The 19184-nt window shown below is 35.2% G+C and overlaps 1 protein-coding gene across 2 annotated transcripts in view; it reads left to right on the forward strand.

Annotated features, from left to right (window-relative positions):
- LOC103970106 (uncharacterized) overlaps window positions 1–19184 on the forward strand; it is a 42001-nt gene that overhangs the window by 8919 nt on the left and 13898 nt on the right. For both annotated transcript variants that reach the window (XM_018820621.2, XM_009383750.3), the window contains exons 10-24: window positions 252–329; window positions 451–510; window positions 614–771; window positions 3129–3330; window positions 4228–4347; window positions 5190–5275; window positions 5351–5461; window positions 8085–8156; window positions 10823–10911; window positions 11685–11833; window positions 12103–12243; window positions 12343–12450; window positions 16092–16202; window positions 17340–17447; window positions 17650–17760. In XM_018820621.2, the coding sequence (XP_018676166.2) occupies window positions 252–329; window positions 451–510; window positions 614–771; window positions 3129–3330; window positions 4228–4347; window positions 5190–5275; window positions 5351–5461; window positions 8085–8156; window positions 10823–10911; window positions 11685–11833; window positions 12103–12243; window positions 12343–12450; window positions 16092–16202; window positions 17340–17447; window positions 17650–17760 (1704 nt within the window). The remainder of the gene's footprint in view (window positions 1–251; window positions 330–450; window positions 511–613; window positions 772–3128; window positions 3331–4227; window positions 4348–5189; window positions 5276–5350; window positions 5462–8084; window positions 8157–10822; window positions 10912–11684; window positions 11834–12102; window positions 12244–12342; window positions 12451–16091; window positions 16203–17339; window positions 17448–17649; window positions 17761–19184) is intronic.

Raw genomic sequence — 19184 nt, forward strand, 5'->3', positions numbered from 1 at the left:
ATTTCAGTCAAAATGTAGAATTTATGTCATAGTTCATTATCTCTAGACTGTTGGTTTTTGCTTAACATTGATTATAATAAATTGCTACTGGTAGAACATAGTGTCATTTCAATTTTTTAATGAATATGTCTATACTAATTTTCTGGATTTGTTGGTTACCTGTAAATTGAATCATATAGTCCGAAACTTACTAAAGTTTCTTTAGTGCTTGATATGGACTTCATAAGTGATCTAAGTTATTTTCTTTGCAGGGTCCTGTTTCTGGTTTCTTAAGTGTTATGAGAACATTCTTGTCTGCTTTTATCGCCTCCTATGAGCTATCCCATCAGGTATAACATTTTGTGCAAAACAGGACGAACATTCAATTCCCTTGGTGTGGAATATCTTGTTCTTTCCAAGATTTGAGTGAATAGCCAATATATTATACTAATCACTGGACTTTCTATCCAGAAAGAAGACAACACTCTGATCAAAATTTTGGACATCCTATACCATATATACCATGGGGAGGTGTGATCGTATAAAATTTTGTTCATCAGCTTTTCTGATTTTTTGTAGCTTTAGATGTTATCATTTACTTAGTTGTGCACATTGTTTGTCCTGTATTTTTCAGGAATCACTTGCCCTGCAGTTTTGGGATAAAGAATGTTTCGTTGATGGTCCAATTAGATCTATCCTTTTTATGTTAGAGAAAGAGTACCCTATTCATATCACTGAATTTGTACGTTTGTTGTCTGCCGTTTGTGAAGGATCTTGGCCTGCAGAGTGTGTGTACGTGATCCTTTCTTTTCTTTTACTGTTTATATCTGTCCCCCGTGTGATTCTTATATCCTAGCCTTTTTCTAGTCATGGTTTTGCTTTGAAAGGCTTGAAAATTCTGGGTCAAGGTCAAGCTATGAATTGTTGTGTCAATCTGAACAAGATTAGCCAAATAGGTGATCATATTTGTCAGAAATGAATTTTAAAAATTAAAGACAAAAATATATAAAATAAAAAGGATTGCACTAGTATTGTAAAAGAAATATAGAGATTAAGAGTACTAAGACAATAACAACTATGTTAGTATTAGTTTTCAGGCATATAAATCATAAAAATACTATAATGGAGATTGGGGGTGGATCAGATTGGTTGATCTCATGTCATGATCAGCTGATTTTTCTAACCATTGTGTCAGAAATAGTGTTCGGATTCAACATGTTCAACACGATAATAAAAGTTTGTTAAAAACATAGAGGTGGCCCATGCATGGATTTGTATGTAGAATAAGTTTTTATTATTTTGTCATAGAAATTAAACAAATATTCAAGATATGAGACAGAAGTAAAAGCTTTGGTTGTGTTATTAAGAAACAATACTACACTATGCCACTTTGGTTGTAAGAGACTATTATTCTAGAGAGAGACAAATATCTCAAATTTATAGTAGACTTGACACTGAAATGTGCCTCAATTCATCTATATGGTTATTTTTTTCTTTTCCCTGGATGAACACTATTATTCACATTTGAATTTGGGATCAAAATCAGCCTGGATTGATAACATTGGTTGAATCAGCCTAATTAGTTTTATATGGAAGTTGGTTTACTGAATCAAATTATTGATTGGCTAGAATTGTTGCAGATCAGTTATAACCAGTTATAGCTAGTCAAGATTGACTAGAAGTTGGTTATAGTCAGTTGGAATTGATCAAAGATTGATTCCAAAAATTTGATTGGACTTGGAACATAGTCCTTTTGAGTCCTATTGATCTGCAAAAAATCAAGCATTTTTGGAATCAGATATGGCCAATATTTTTTTTTTTCTTTTTTTGATGCTCATTTAAAGGATGAAGTTAAGTATTCTGAAAAATTTGTCTATTTAGGCAAAATTATATTATATCTAACCAAAGTTGGTGATTTTTATGTTACCTCTCTATATATTAGTTTAGCACATATATTCTTGCAAAACTCAAAAACATGCATATAAACTAATTGCAGTTAATATCTTTTAGCTGATTATTAGAATAATGAATAAGACTCCAATTGACATGACTGCCCATCAAATCAGGTGTCTTTTCTGCAGCCTTCTACTTTTTTCTGTAGCATATGATCCTTTGACTTCAAATCATTAAGTTTCTTCCAGTATAATCCTTTAAATATCTCAATTCTCTTCCAACATTGAAGCAGGCAGTGAAAGAGGAAGAGAAAAAGGAAAGAAACAAGGAAACAGAGAAAAATAATCGGTGAAAATAATAACAATATATTAGTTATTTAGAATTTTTTTTTCTATTTTTAAGTCAAATTTTCTGCTGGTAATCATGGTTAGTAATGCTTAATTGGAGTTTATTAATGAGAGTGATATATTTAGAGGATTTAAATATTGGGAGGGATGCGTATGCATAAAAAATTGTACGGACAAATACACTACTTCCAATCTTCGAGATGGTAAATATGTCAAAAAAAAAAACTATGTTTTTATCCTTTAAGTTCATATCTATTATATATTATGCAGACAGAGTGACATTATTGGACCTTGCACTTAGCGTACCTACATGCAGCGCTGCTGAAGGTGCGGACATCACTGCCTTGGTAGTTAATACTTAATACATTCCATTCTGGTACCTAGGCAGCTAGCGGTATCCGATGATAACTCATGCCTTGAAAATTAGCGAATGTCTAAATTCACACAGGTCTCAGCCATAATGGTGTTAATTCTCCTAAAGGTTGAGTAAACCAGTCTATAAATTACATTAACATGTTATTGTACTCTGAAAGGTTTGTTTGTCTAATCTTTCTTTATCATTCAAACAAATATCATTCAAAGTTTCAAACAAACTTGAGTGCTGAAATCTGTCCAATATTTCCTAGGCCATTTGTGCATGTCTTAGTCTTACCATGTACAGAGTCAATCACAAAATCAGTGATCATAAGATCCTGCAATATGTCTTCTTATGACTTGTGCTTCTTTTGCATCAACTATTGTAGATGGCATTTGGATCATTTACCTTTCTGATAACTTTTTGTAGCAATATGTTTTACCATATTTCATTTCTGGTAATGTTATTTTGGTGAATATTGAAATGCATGATATTGGATAATATATGTGGCTATGTGCTACTATTACATGATTGATTGTTGGCCCTTTTGACAGGTATAACTATCTAGATAAGATGAGTGGTATAACAACACTGTTTGAGATTTCTGGTGGTTATGGTGATAAAACTGTTTCTGATATCATTGAGACTCGTCATCCTATAGAAGTTCCTGGTGTTGAAGGCCTTTTGATACCTAGTGGAACCCTTGGCCGTATCTTGAAAGTCCTTGCCCCAAATATTGCTATTGTTTGTTGGGAGGTAAATCACATGAGCTTTTTTGTTGCAATGATTTTGATCTTGAAGTTGCTAATAATTTTTTTCCTGTGCTATTTTACATTGAGACTGTGGATACTTTGCTAGAATAACTGCTTAGCTGGTTTTACTGCAAGGTTGCATTATCGTATGTGAATTAGATATCATCCTCTTTGTTGAATTGTTTGGTTAGGCTGTCTAAGCTTGCGACCGATAGAAGTCTTATCTACATATTGTCAAGCATTTTTAATCTTACGGATATTGCCTTTATATGATCATTTTAGTTAATTAATGCATACATTGCATACATTGGTCATTTACCATTCTCAGTGTTAACATTTTAATCCTTCCCAAAAGTATTTTGAGATTTAAAAACAAATTGGATTATTTGAAGATTTGTATGCATGTGACTAGCAACCAAGCTACAGAAGTGGAAGCCACTGCAACTGGGGCAGGTGGTGGATCAGTTGTGGAAATGGTTGCAGTGGTGAACTGTAGGCAGTAGTAGTGTTGGTGATCAAACATCGATGGAGAATAGTGGTAATTGCAAGTGATGTTGTTTGGTGATGATGGGGACTGGGGAGTGGGATCAGCTAGGTGGTGGCGGATGGCATTATGTGGAAGTGGTGGTTGAGGAAAGGTGGGGGAAGCAGCAATTATAGGTGATGGCTTGTCAAATGGTTAGGGATATGGGTATTTCTCAGACTTGTGATAGACCTCTATTCTTCTATTAAGTCTCCTAACTTTTGGCAGTTAATCCATATATGATCTGAAATCTGAATATTCGTTTTGGTTGTTAACCTTAATAATTTTTCTGTTCCTTCTATTCTTTGCTGAATATGTTTTACATTATTGTTGACAATATCTCGAGTCTCCTGACACGTCTCTGTATGTACCATGTAGTGTGCACATTCAGGCATTTTGCTTCTCGTTTTGCGTTTGACACAGGACATTCATTCAGATAATGTGGACGATGTATCATTCACTCTTAACCTTTTGCACCGGATAATATCATTCAATAAGGTACTTTGATTTTTATTAGTTTTTTTAGTTCTTTCTACTCTGGGTACCTTCTTTTCTATTTTGGGTAACGTCAAAGTGACTAATACATTAATTTATATATATCAAACTATTTGTTGATGCAAGGAGTCATTTTTGTCGAGTGAGATTGCAATAAGTCGGTCCTAAACTTTTGCATATTTGTTGATGCAACAGGCCATTATTTATTGAGTGAAATTGCAATAAATTTGCCCTTAATTTTTTTGCATTTATTGGGGTGAGCATTATCATCGGCTGGTTATAGATGTAATCACTTACTTGCTTTCTCACTAATTTAAATCAGGTTAATTCCTTGTGATATATAAGTAATTTCCTCCATACTGCATGGGTTTTTTATATATAATAAGTATTAACAAATTTCCACACAGCTTTCTGAATTTTATTTTATATTATTAGAAAACTAAATTTCCTTTGGTTCACAAATTACTCTTCAATTAAGCATACTCTAAAATGTCATACCAGCAGATGTTGATTCGTCTGATCTTTCTGAAATTTATTAGTTGTGTCATAGGTGTAAACTTACGGCTTCCAAATAACATTGAGATTTAGTTCAACCACAAGCATGCTTGTGATCTGAATGACCCAGAATAGTTCAATAAAGTTGACTTCTAGTAAATGTGCAACTACTTCATGAAAATTTCTCCTTTCTGTGATTCTTAATGTTGTCTACATTGAAAGCTCTATCATCCATATGGTCCAATTCTAAATTCGAGTTCTCTTCTATAACATTAATGATATTTTTCACTTTTATTGCTATCTTTATGATCATCCATATTATTGCTTTTTGGTATTGATTTATCTTGCAGGCTCTGGGTTTTGCTTTGATGGGCCTGGACAAGTCATTGCCTATTCAAACATCTAAAAATAGCATGCAATTGGCAATGGGCATGAGGTAGGAATACACAATATAATGTTTTGCACAGTGTTTAATTTTCCCCTTATTTCTAATTTTTCTTACATTTTCCAGTGTTGATATGGTCAAGATCATCTGCACCTTGATCTTCAAGTCAGTCCAAGATGTCAGCAAAACACAAATACTATCTGTCTCTTTGGACATATTGACTGAGATGCTCAAATGGTAAGCTAAATTGTAGTTGAAGCCTAAATTCTGATCTTATTTGTGTTTTTGATAAAGGTATACATGTTCTTTCCCACTATCATTTGTATTATATTTACATATAATCCTCTGTTGATGTCTTTTTTCTTTAAATTTCATTTATAGTATGATGTGGTGCTGAACACTATCTTTAATGTCACCTGATCTTCCTACTTTCATCTGTTCACATTTTTGCGAAATATATCGTTAACATTGATAACCACTGATATTGCTGTTGTACTTGCTACATACTTGAGAAGAAATCTGTAATACTCCATAGTTATCAGGTTCTGTCATGTTACAGAAATATTTACAGAAAACTTTTGTTTACAGATATATTTTTGGCAATGCTTACAGGTTACATTGGTCCTCATAACCAAAAAGTAAGCAAGAAATGGTAATTGAAGTTGATCTATTATAATGTGCCTCTTATAAAAATTAGGATGGACGCAATAGGGATAATCAACTGGGCAATAACTATTGCTTGATCCAATGTTTTAAATGTTGATCCGGTACTGGTTTCAGTTTTCTACTGGACCGATATGGTACTAGTATACCAGGCAGTATATCAACCCATACTGCCCGGTATTAGTTGAAAAAAAAATAAAAAAGACTAAGTACCTACTGGTACTGGACCACCGGCTAAAACCTGTTGGTATACATAGTACCAAACATGGTTTGATCTAGGTCATATTCTGTAGTTGATGTTTCTTAGCAGCAGCCATATGGTTTGACATTTTCCTACACTATCCTAGTGCATGAGCCTTCGACGATGTGGGGATTGGGGAGTATAGAATATCTAGATCTATTCAAGAATGCAGTGTGACCTCTTTTGGTATCTAAAACCTCAAAGCCATGAATTTAGTTGGAATGGAGCAACCTGTGGCTGAGGTTCAATTTTCATATTTTGACCTAGATACGTGATATAACAATTTTTTATAACAAATTGTGGAATTTCATTTGGTTGACGTCCAAAACATGGTCACTAGAGCTTCTATATATTGACTGTACTGCATTAATGTTTTATATTTTGGAATTTACAACTTAGTGGCTGCTGTATGTCAAGGAGCATATAACATGGTAAATACATGGATTGCTGTACCTTCTGCCTCAGGTTCATGTAAGCTTGGATTGAGTGAAATTAAATTCCATGACTTCATAGTTGGCTTTTTTGAGTCTAAGGGAGAAAAAGGCTCGAAGGGTAGCTGCTTCCGTTCTCCACTTTGCTTGTTTGCCATCTCCTTGGCCACCATATCTTCCACTCTGTTGCTTGATTTCTTACTTCCTTGAGGTCCTACCCCTCAAAGCCTTGTGCCTTAAAACCTGTTGCTCATCACCATTCTTGCTTCTTCTCCACCCTTTTTCTCCTTTTAGACTCTTGTTTACTCGAATGATGCTGACAGAAGTTTTCCCTCAAAACTATGCATTCCTTCTTTATTCTATTGGCCGCGGCATTTTGTTTCTCCTAGCCCTTTCAGTCATGTAATTAGTTTGTCATTATTGATGTACAGCCTCTTATTTGTCCTCATTTTTGTAACAAATTGACATTTCAAACATGTCAATTTTTAACTTTAGATATGGACAAAAGTTATTTTCATAGCAAATTTATTCATTAAGAGCTCATAGCCCATTTACAATGCAACTTATCTGTGCAGATGCTCAAATCCTTTCTCATTTATTATTAGTTTCTTTATCATGCATGTGTCTTACTGTATTTTTATGAATGAGTAAATTGTTTATCTAGAGCCACTACCACAGACATTTCCCCCATTGAATTAGCAAAAAGGGACATTAGGCACTTGAGCCCTCAATCCTTTCTTTTTTTGCATGAACCACATGCTCCTTCCTGTAGTTTGTTATAAATATGAAATACACATCTAAGATTCTGAGCAGCCATTTGTTATTGTTTGTGAATCACTCGACTCCACCATTTGAGCTATGCCTTTAAATTCTATTCACAATTGATTGTGCTACTGTGGTTGTCCTTTCATCTGATTTTAATGCCTTTTTCTTTGGCAGTTCTGTGATGCTTTATAATTTGTTCAAGATGTAGTTACTTCTTGTAGTATCTTAGGCAAATGTACTCTCCTAATCATCATGTACCCTAAATCATTCACTCCTCTAAACTGTATATTTCTATCTGAATAACATGACATTTTTTATTGTGAACTATTCATACCTCATCTTAGATCAATATGAACATTGCAGTTCAAATTCACTTTCCAGCCTGCGCTTTACACTTTTCACTTCACCGATCACCAGGATGGTGAATAACTGTGTCTCTGATATGTAAATAAAAATTATGAACTTTTTCATTTCAAATTGACAAGAATAGCCATTTTGCAAAATCATCACTAAATATTCCATATCAGTGTTTAAAACTTATACGTTGTTATCCATGCCATCTTTGCCTTCACTATTGCTGAGAAGTACTGATGACATGCTGTTATGTGTGTTGGTGAAGATAAAACATTTCTTAGTGCACTCTGTTCGCAATCTTTCCTGTCAGTTACTGATCTTTAAATCCTGATATTGTTTGGAGTAACAGTGCATTTTTTTTGTCTTAGAAATAATTTTGAGTTAATTGTGGCTTCTTTTGATGTAGCGTACCTTCTCATGTTATTGAGGCAGTGGTGAAATCAAATATTTTTGATGTAAATACTAGTGGCACTTCAAGGTAAATCTTTGATCGACACGGTTCTCTTTAATTCGTCCATAAAAATAGATGTAGGTTCTTAATTCTTGTCACTTATTCTTGTTCATGAGTTAATTTTGTGATAAAATGATGCTTTATTTGTACCATAATCTCTTGCTATTATGTAGACATATTCTTATTCGATGTAATCTTTAATTGACTTCTATACTCTTTTGTTTCATCTGGCAAATTGCATGAAATGGTACTAACTGCACATGAACTTTGCACCTTGCTTCCTATATATATCAATTCAAACAGATACATGTATCACATGAGTCTTTTACTTTTTTCTGAGCATAAGATCAGACGAGCACTGATCCATAACTTATTTGGTTAAAGAAAATGGCGAAAGCAACCAGGAGTTATTGTAAAGGATTCCCAGAGATGAACAGCTATGATGCTTTTATCAAAAACTGAATCATAGAATGATTCTATTTGGTGAGCCTGCGTACGCATTTTCTTACATAAATGTTGATCTAATCTGTGATTAGAAACTATTACTCAAAATAAAAAGGCTGGTACATGAAAGATGCATGGTGATTACTGTTTGGAGGTCAAATCTGATTCAGCTCAGGTGGTCATATTGGGTTAAATTGTGATGTTTGCTTTAGCCAATGGAAGGCCTTATTTTCATGGAGCTTTTCTGTACTTAAATAGACTTTATGTACTAGAATACCGCAAATGAAGCTTTCGGTACTTAAATGGAGCTTTCTGAAGGAATTACTAACACTTGATGGCCAGAAGAACAAGATCTGAACTGGCTTGATTTAAAGAGAAAAGAAATATTAAACTACAAGGGGATTTTCAACTTGCACTTAGATTGTTGTATCTTCAGTTTGGTTCCTTTTGTTTTAGTTTTGGATCATGTCTAATGAGTTAGTCATAAGTAAAGCCTGAGTTAAATTTGGAAATCTACCTTTACTGGTTTCTAGGAAAAATTGAAAAATATTTGTTGTGTAGACTTCTTCTAATAAAGAGGTTTATTATTATTTTACAGTTTCCCCTCCAACTTATAAGGAGTCAAGATGCAATCTATAAAAATAGATTTGAAAGGGTCAAAAAATGTACAAAAGGCCAACATGTACTGGAAGTCTGGAAGGATGGCAATTTTGAATATTATAAACTGGAAGACACTACTTAACAAGGAAGAGATACTGTCTTTGGGTTTTATAGAAGATACATAGTAATATTATGTCATCTAGACTTTTTTCTTGTGTTATCTATTCTTTTACAATTTTCATTTTGTTTTCTTTGATATTAGCACTTCCTTTGCATCTATTTCTATTTAGAGTGTTTTGCTTGATTCTTTGAAGTATCTTGACAAAGAATGATATTTTATATATTTAGCTGCTTGTAACATTCTGTTTTCTGTTTCATTTTAGGAATTAGGACATCCTTTTTTTCCCAATGTGTTAATAATAGATTTTTTTTTCTGTGGTTGTCACAATCTGGGAGGACATGGCTGTTGATTTGACTAACTCTAGTAAATCATGATTAATTAATTTGAATTTTAGTTGATTTACTTGTCTATCTTGACCTTTTCTATGGAATTGATGCCTGCTATTTTGTTTCATGCACTTTAGCTAAACGATTTATTCTAAAGTTTTGTTCTTTGACATTGTGAAAGTTTTTGGTTCACCTCAATTTTAGGTGTCATCAGTAGTGTTTGAAAATTGACATAAAATTTGGATCAGCACTGTGACTTTGGTTCTTGAATAGGCATAAAACCAAGTTATTTTTCTCTTGAAAAATAAGTCATAATGAATAGGTAAGTGGTGAAAATGAGAAGAACGCAAGGACAAGAAATATCAGGGTGATTGACAAACCCATATGTCATGCATGTCATCTTTGGCTTATCCCCTTTGTTGGTGGGGTCGGTTGAAAAATTTTCTTTCATCTTCTTTTTAATATGATCCTACCCTTTGATCCCATGTTCCTTTTTTTGTTGGTCTTCCTCTAGGCTTTCACCATTAAGAAGCCCATCCCATGATCTTCAAGATGTTTTGTGGAGCACAATCTTGTGTTGAAAGATGCACTTAATCTAATCGAGGCATTGAAGTCTCTTTTCAATAGATCTGAAACACCCAGGAAGCTGATGTATTTGTTTTGCTAGTGCTCCATAATTTGTTTGATCAAACAAGTTGACCCAGTGGAGCTTTCCCACGAAACATCTTCTTAAATTAAAAGACTTGAATCTAACATTATCATGATTGGACATTAAATGAGATACAAAAATTCATTGTTTGGAATTAAATCCAGTTTCTTAAAAGTTTGATCTTAATGAAGTGATCTCTCTATTTGCAAGTTGCTGCATGAATCAACTGATTTCTGTTAGGAATCTGGAGTCCTGGAGAACAATGTCATGGCTTATTAATGTCTTTGTCATAGATTTAATTTCTTCTGACACCATTGGCCATCATGGTCAAGTGGCACACTGATGTTAAACCCTAATAGCTGATATAATTTGTTCGATGTTGAACTTACATCTTTATTTTATTATTTTCTGAACAAGATAATCACTTTTAGGATTATCTTGTTCAGAATTTTTAGAATTCATGATAAGAATTTTGAAGTATTGGATTTTAGTTACAAGCAATTGATAAAGTCACTTGTGTGTCTATAAAGCGTGACATCACTTTTGTTTTCAGTGGTACTTGGTTGCTTTCAGGAGGCCTTGTTAGGATGCTGATGGAAGACTCTGGGGAAAAGGATGATTCTTATGCATTAGCTGCTTCAGGCATGTCTTCTGTTTTCAAAATAAATATCTCTGCTCTAATTTGAATTCTTTGCATTTATATTATCTACATCTTCTGCAGAAAACATGTCTTACTTTCTTATCTTGCTTCTTCCTTATTGGGTTTTTACATCTGTAAAATCTTCCTAACCATGAACTGCCAGTGAATCGATATTTTGACCTTTTTTTTTAAACATCATCCCTTTAATGTCGATCTTCTCATGGTGAAGTTGGTGTGCGTTGTTGATGATATATTTCAGATAATGAATATCTATATTAATATAACAGACCTGTTTTTGTGCTCAGTAAGCTTCTTATGAATTACTTCCACATGTGGTGGTCTGCTGACTGAAGAAGGGTAAAGACTAAAGACATTGATGGACATGGAACTCCTAGAAACTCGGGGATGCTAATACATATCTAATTAATACATAGAGCCTACATAAAGGGTAATAACCAACCATTGATATGTACTTTGATTTCATTGGTTGCTCTTCTTAGCCAACTTTCACTGTGTTGATATACCCACTGAAAGCATCAAGATATGGCTAGAGTTTATGTTGTCTAAATTATAAGATCAACAAGGTTATCTGCATAAAGTGTCTCTGGCCATCAAGCTCTGTTGATGGCACATCACTAGTGTGATCTTGATCATTGATTTTATGAATCTTATAATATATGTTATAGACTAGTATTCCTTATTTTCTTCTTTTGATTCAGTGAAGTTTAAAATGCTTAATTATGTCATAACTAAGTGTGCCATTATGTCATTGCAGTTCTTGATTTCACTGTTCAGCTTGTGGAGAAAGGAGCAGAGGATAACTTGGTTTCTGCTTTTATTATATTCTCTCTTCAGTATGTCTTTGTCAATCATATGCATTGGAAGTACAAGTCGAAGCATTCTTGTTGGAAAGTGACACTGAAGGTTGATTCTTCTATTCCTTGTGCTTGTATAAATGTTCAATGTTATTGCTCTGCCCATGGTAGTGCATGTAAGATTTAATCCTTTCTTACTCGTTTGTAATTCCTCTTCTTGTGTTTATGGAATGTGCTCATAATGTTGATGTGTTATACATGTAACTTCAATCTGTGCTTCCTCTACATATTAATCGACATAGACTACTTTAATCATTGATCAGCATTTGTTTTGGGTGACTTATGAAACTTCATTAGATTGATGATGATATTTTGCAGGTTTTTGAAGTAATAAAGAGTTGCATCAGAGCATCAAAGGATTCACAAAAGCTCAGTGGCATCATATGGGACATTTTACTTTATGACTCCTCTGTCCATAATATCCTCTGCCGGATTATGTGTATATCAGCAGAGGCCTTGGTATGCACTAATGCTATTTTGTGATTTTTTTTCCTTTGCCATTTTATCAAGTTCCTAATGCTGACAGTTCTGATCTGTGTGAATGATGAAAATAAACAGAGGTCATATATCAGTCACCATCATGAATTCAAGGAAATTGAATACCTTCAGCTTGCCATCTGTTCTGCTTTTGATGTATTATGCTCTATTATGCCTTATATATCACAGGTGAATAAATTTTTAATACACACTGACAATACTTGTCTACCGAAGTTTTTGTTGTAATTTCTAATTTTTAGAAAAGATGTATCCATATAGTTAAATTCTGTTTAGCACAGACTTACTAGTTCAAAGCAGTATTATGGTATTCTCTGGCTATTGTTGTGTTATCAGGAACTTTTAATAGCTTCCTTTGCTATTTATTTTGTGATTTTATCAAGGTTCTGATTCTAGTTTCCTGGATATGTTTGATGCACAATAGTGTTGCATGTTAAAATATGTCCATAGTGCAATGTGTGGTGATGTAGTAGAGGATTTGGCAAGGCGTAGACATCAAATGTATGCCATGGATCAAAATGTTAGTGGATATTCTTGTAGGTACCACTCTGATAGCTTCCCATCATGCTACAGATGCAGGCTGCATGCCATGTCATCATGTGTATCTCATTTGCTTTCTATTTAAAAATTTGAATTTTACCTATGCAATATACAGTTGTGTCAAAACTTGGTTACACTTTGATCAGTGTTAAATGAAATCTATTAATGTAGTAAATTGCATCAAAAGAACTATATGAATGTGGACACAGCTTGGCATGGCTAGACATGGTGCAAAGTTTATACCTACAAAGTTTATACTATACTGTGCATGTGGTCAATCCACACAGGTTTGGTACATCTTACTTTAGTTCTTCGCATACGTGTCTAGATTGCACTATTTTCGTGGCAACTATCGATATTTTAGCCATGTACTGTAGCAGCACTGTAGCACTGCTACAGTGCTTGACACGCCTGAATATACCGCTCGGTACACCTGGGTGTACCGAACGGTATACCGTACCGTACCGGTACCGAGCCCAGGTTGAAACTCCGGTACAGTACGGTATTGCGAATCTTGATTTTAGCTTAGTGGAAAAAATTATATTTATAGGTTGTCATAAGTCAGCACTAGATCATTACTGTATTTGCTTATTTTCACCATCTTTATCACCATGATTTAACCTTTTTTTTATCAATGTAAGAAAAAGATCAATTATATCAGACCATTAAAATCTAAAAAGATTCCAAGCATTCTAAGAATTTACTAGTGTTATGAATCTGATATTTAATGATATGACAAATTCTTATCAAGGTGAACTTGGGCAAGATGAATGATTGGTTTTGCAGTTCATGCTCTTGCACAATAGAGCAACTATCTCCTCCCAAAGGCATATATCCATGGAGGAAGAATTTAATTACCACTTTCATGATAGAATGCCTGCATGCTTAAGAAATAGGAGCTTAAATAACAACACAAGCAAGATATAATATACTCATTTCCAATTGCCACTAGTTCAGAATTACTTTTGCAAGATGAATTTAGATAAGAAAACAGAATACAAGTGAAGACCTAATATTGGTGGATGGGAAGATTGAGTTTGCAGTTCAATCTCTTGCAACAGTGGAGCAATAATCTCCCTTCCTAAGACATATATCCATAGAAAATAAATACAAAAACCTATTTCATGATAGAATGCCTACATGTGCAAGATATAAGAGCTTATAGGATAGGTAAAAAAAAAGAAGATACAATGTACTCATAACCAATTGTCACCAATCGAGATTCTCCTTTCGGGAGTAGTTTGAAATTTGAATTGCATGATCCTTTGGGATGACTAATACACTTGTTCATACTTTGGTGCTTCATGAATGAAAAATGACGAATCATGGTTCGCTTTATCGGTCCATATCGGTATGTCGATCAACCGTCGGTACGGTATGTACTAACATACTGACACATGGTACAGTGGGGTGTACCGATAGGGTATGTACCGCTCATACCGATTCCCTATTGGATCAGTATGTACTGCCCGTACCGAGCGGTACATCGTGGTATGATGAACCTTGATTTTAATCATGTAACCTTTGTAACTTGATTGTTGATATTTGAAATTTTAAGTAGAGCTCCAATCCCGAAAGAGAAATGGATCATATGGGTGTCCAAAATTTGCCTTAAGTAGTTGGTAACTTGAGAATATTTCTGAACATCCAACAAATGTCCGAATAGCACCTGTTTTCCACATCTGTCAATATGAGGCAGATGTGTTTTTAAGTATCAGATGTCCAAAGATTCTTAAGTGTTTAGAAATCATCTTGGGACATCACATTAATGGCCATGATTTTGAGTTTTAGAGTTGGCTGTTTGTTGTGTATTGTACTAAATCAGCAAGGCACCATTATGTTAAATGTTAGTTTGTACAAGATGACAAGTAAGGTGGTGGTGAAAATCAAAGCATGTCATTGGCCACCTTGAAGTGGAAGAATTAAGTTTAATGGGGACACATCATAAATGAGAGAATGATAGGTTTTGATATCAATTTCGTGTCATTTTATGACAAAAGAACAAGTTGTTACAGAAAAGACTAATAAACAAATGATCCTTATGTATTAACTTTATGTTCCAGAATACAAACCTTATGAACTTTGACAAGAGTTATGAATGAGCTGAACATGAACAAAAGATAGCACAATCATGCTTGGTTCAAACAAACAACCGATGTTTGAGCTTGGACTGATGTTGATGTTGTCTGTGAGACAAATTTTGCTCATATTGAGCATGAGCAAACTAGCTCCAGTTTAGCTTGTTTGCCTTCCACTGGTTTTGCTGCTTCATGGTGAGAGGAAGCAGCATCATGAAGGCAGCAACCTTGGGTGCAAGCAAAGACAGTGCATGGAGTTGCAAGAGGGAAACCTTAATATAGCTGAGAGCAGAGTAGGATAGTTCAGATGGCTAGGCAGTGGTGAAGGTGATGCCAACCTTACTCCATGCAGGCCAGAGATGTCCATGGTCCACTTCTGTTATCAGAGTTGATCTATGCAAAGGGAAGGGCTGAAGGGGGTGATCAGCTAGTCATCACCCATGTCAACCATCATGGGTGTCTACCGCATGTGGTGCTAGCCGCCAAAGATATGGCTCTCTCAGCCCCAGGTGGAAGACAAAAAAGGAAAACTTTATATCTAGGGTTAGGTGTCACCTAAGGGTTTTATATGGACTGACATTAACAGTACCTGCTATATTTAATGGATAAAAAGAATAATTCTCTCTATATATAAGATTTAGTTCTATGGCTATGCTAATTCAGAATATATATCATATGTGTGTGTTGATTAATTTACAGTCAAGGTGTTTGACTTGATTAAATGAGATCATGTGTGTATTGCTTGGTAAAAAATTTGTGTTGAATGACTGAGCTGTGTTGAATGGGCTTAAAATTGTCTACAAAGGATGGAATATACTGTTATCTGATTTTGTCTCTTGAATGTTTATATGCCACTAGAAGTTTCTCTTTTGAATTTATTTTTCATGTCATTCTCTAACTAGAAGTAGCATACTCTTGAATTTTAAGAATCTTCTGGTGTTCACTTTTATTTGTTAGATATGACTTTTTGTGTCCAAAACATATGATTAAGCTCTTATATTATATGTGAAAAATGGAATGTTATATGTGAAAAATGGAATATTTTAATTGCTTCATATATCTCTTTCCTGCAAACAATGTGACTACACTTCAAATTTGTTCCAATATAGTGGTTTTCTTTGTTCATAAATACAACTGTTTCCTTCTCTTCAGTAAGCACTAAGCAGTACTTGAAATTGCCTATACTGATTTTAGGAAACTGCTTCAAACGTGTCAGCTCTTGTCCAGATGGTGTTGTCACCTTCAATTAAACCATTCCCTGTTGTTCAAGCAGCAGTGTCATTGATTTCCTTCTCTGAAAATTCTGTAAGTTCAATCTATTCTCTTTTTTTGCTTTACTTTTTTGGGTTCCAAGTTCATGATAATCTTTGTTGTCAGCTTTTTTTTTTCAATTTAGCTTTTAGTATGTATTGTGTTTATTGCAGGCATCAAGTAGGAACGGTTCTGACATGAGTAGAATTATAGTAATGGTGTTTGGGGTCCAATCTATGCTTTATTTTTTTGCTTCAAGTGTTCAGGCTGCACATGATTTTTTGTACATTTTGCTTACTTCAAAAGCACCAAATTAGGAATATTTCAAACATGAGTTTCTCCATCACTTCATCAGTATTGTGATTCTCATGATTTCTGTTAGTCTGCTACAGTATCTAGACCCTATTCTCTGACCGCTGACATTGGACCCATATTGTTCTCGCTTTTTTGATTGCTTGTGCTATGATCTATGTTTATTATTTTGTACTCTTGCTCTTTCTGTGTATATGGATATATATCTATATCTGTTTCTTCTATCATAGTTATACCATCTTTAGATCATTTTATCAAGGAAAGATTTTTCTCCATGTGTTATGTAGATATCTTACTGTAGGATTTCAGCTTGGGAAATGGAAAGGTTTTTCTTTCAAGCTAGGCAATTAACTGAAAAGAAATAAAAAAAATATTACTTGAGATTTTGCCTGAGGCTATTGAAACACCGGAAAATTGAGATTAATTGGTGGGGACAATGTGGCTCTTGCCTCAACCTTTATTATCCTTGCTTAAAGCCTGACACATTTCTTTGATAAGTATAATGTTCTCTAAAATAGAGATAACATGGTCAATTGGCTCAGGTGTACATATTTCTCTCGTATGCTTTAATGATTGCTTATACTGCTATATTAACTCATTACAAGTCTTTTTATGCAATTAGAAAGTCACCTTATGTGTCAGTTTGGATTGCACAAATGTATTTTGCTTTGGTTGACACATCTATCCTGATCTAGCTACATAATTTGTGAAGCTGCAGCTCAAATTGTTCAGCATGTATAAAGAAGATACTTCTTCTATAGCTGTTCTGAACAGTCAAGCTAATCTTTTTTTCCTTGGCAATTATAGGTTTAATCCATTTCCAGCTTACACTTGGAGTTGATATCACGTAAGAGAATTTTTGTTTTTTTTCTTTTTCAGGCCATTCAAGTGGCTGCGACTAGAGCTCTTTCCTCTTTGTGTTTTATAGCATCGAGACTTCAGTCATACACAGTGGAGAATGTCAGCCCTGTTGCAGAAGCTGTTCAGGTTTGTATCATTTCCTCCACAGATTCCTTTACTATTATCTATTTTGAAAGTGAAGATAGCATCTACCTCTTATTTATTATACCTCCCATTCAGATAAAAAAAAAACTGCAGATGGCTGTTTTGTGCATTTTAGATAAGGATCATTATCTATTCTGAAAGTGAAGATAACATCTACCTCTTATTTTTTATACCTCTTTTTCAGATAAAAAATCTGCAGATGGCTGTTTTGTGCATTCTAGATAAGGAAGTGAAGATAGATGAAGATTTGATCATTGCTACATTTGATCTTCTAAGTGCTGTTGCTTATTATCAGGTCAGATATTTTCCCTAAAAATTTTGCATCATCAAATATTAGCATCAACAATTGGACCAACTCTCAGAGTGTTTTTCCAGGCAATTTTTCTTGATTCATTATGCAGGTTTACAGTTTTAAATTAATCTGCTTACATGGTTGGCAAAACAATAGGGTTAGGATCAAGAAACCTACAACTTGGCCATCAAAGATAAAAATTTAGATCCTTTGTATATTTTTGAACTTCAAGTTGGCACATAATATAGTATGTGAGTATTGGTTCTTACTCAAGTTTATTAACAAGTTCTCTTTCACCTTTGAATATCTTACATATATAGGATCTGTTTTGCTATTAGGCATACATATTCTTTGTAATCGAATGTCATTTCTGCTTATCCTACATAGATCCAACCCTTGATTGTATATGGCGAAATGACACCAGGATATAAAAGGTTCAAACAAACTTCATACTTCATTCCAAACAATTCTTGTTTGTTAGTTGACTTTTCTCCAATATAGTTTTCATTCTTAGCCCATTGTTTATAAATGGTGTTTGAGCATTTTTAAGATAGTAACATTCAGTGATTGCAAAAGGCGCTCGGGCGCTCGCCTAGGCGCTCGGGCGAGGCGAGGCGAGGCCCGAGCGCCTCGCTAATGTCCCAGGCGGCGCGCTTCAAACAGGCGCCGCCTAAGCGCTCGCCCGAGCCCAGGCGCTGGGCGCTTCGGGCGAGCGCCTGGGTAAACCAAGGCGACCGAACCAGAATTTTAGGTCTGGTTCGGCCCTGGTTCGGTTGTTAGTTGGTTCAATCGAACCAACTAAACCGATATAACCCCAACCCTAACCCTAACCCTAACCCAACACTAACCTGCTGCCGTTGCCGCTCTCGATCCCGATCCCGATCCCGATCGCGATCTCGTCGCTCGCTGCCGCTGCTCCCGCTGCCGCTGCTCGCCGCTGTCGCTGCTCGCGCCTCCCGCGAGCCCTCCCGCTACTCGCGTCTCCTGCGAGCCTTCCCGCTGCTCGCGCCTCCCTCGAGCTCTCCCGCTGCTCGCGCCTCCCGCGAGCCCTCTCGCCTCCTACAAGCCCTCCCGCGAGCCTTCCCGCTGCTCGCGCCTCCCTCGAGGCCTCCCGTTGCTCGCGCCTTCCGCTCCCTTTCCCTTTCCCGCTGCCGCTGCTGCTGCTGCCGCCGCTCGCCATTGCTGCTGCTGCCGCTGCCGCCGCTCGCCGTTGCTGCTGCTGCCGCCGCTCGTCGCTGCTTCCTCGTTTCTCCATCAGGCTCAGTATACTCTTAATATTAAGTTTATTTGAATTTTGAAATGATTAATTTTCTGTTAATAGATTAATAATATATTATTTTGATTTTAATGTTATTAATTTTTATTTATTTAAAATTATTAATTATATTATATATTTTTATATTTTAGCGCATCGCTTCGCTCGGGCG

The sequence above is a fragment of the Musa acuminata genome, chromosome BXJ1-11, assembly GCF_036884655.1.
Source record: "Musa acuminata AAA Group cultivar baxijiao chromosome BXJ1-11, Cavendish_Baxijiao_AAA, whole genome shotgun sequence".
In the NCBI taxonomy this organism is placed as follows: domain Eukaryota; kingdom Viridiplantae; phylum Streptophyta; class Magnoliopsida; order Zingiberales; family Musaceae; genus Musa; species Musa acuminata.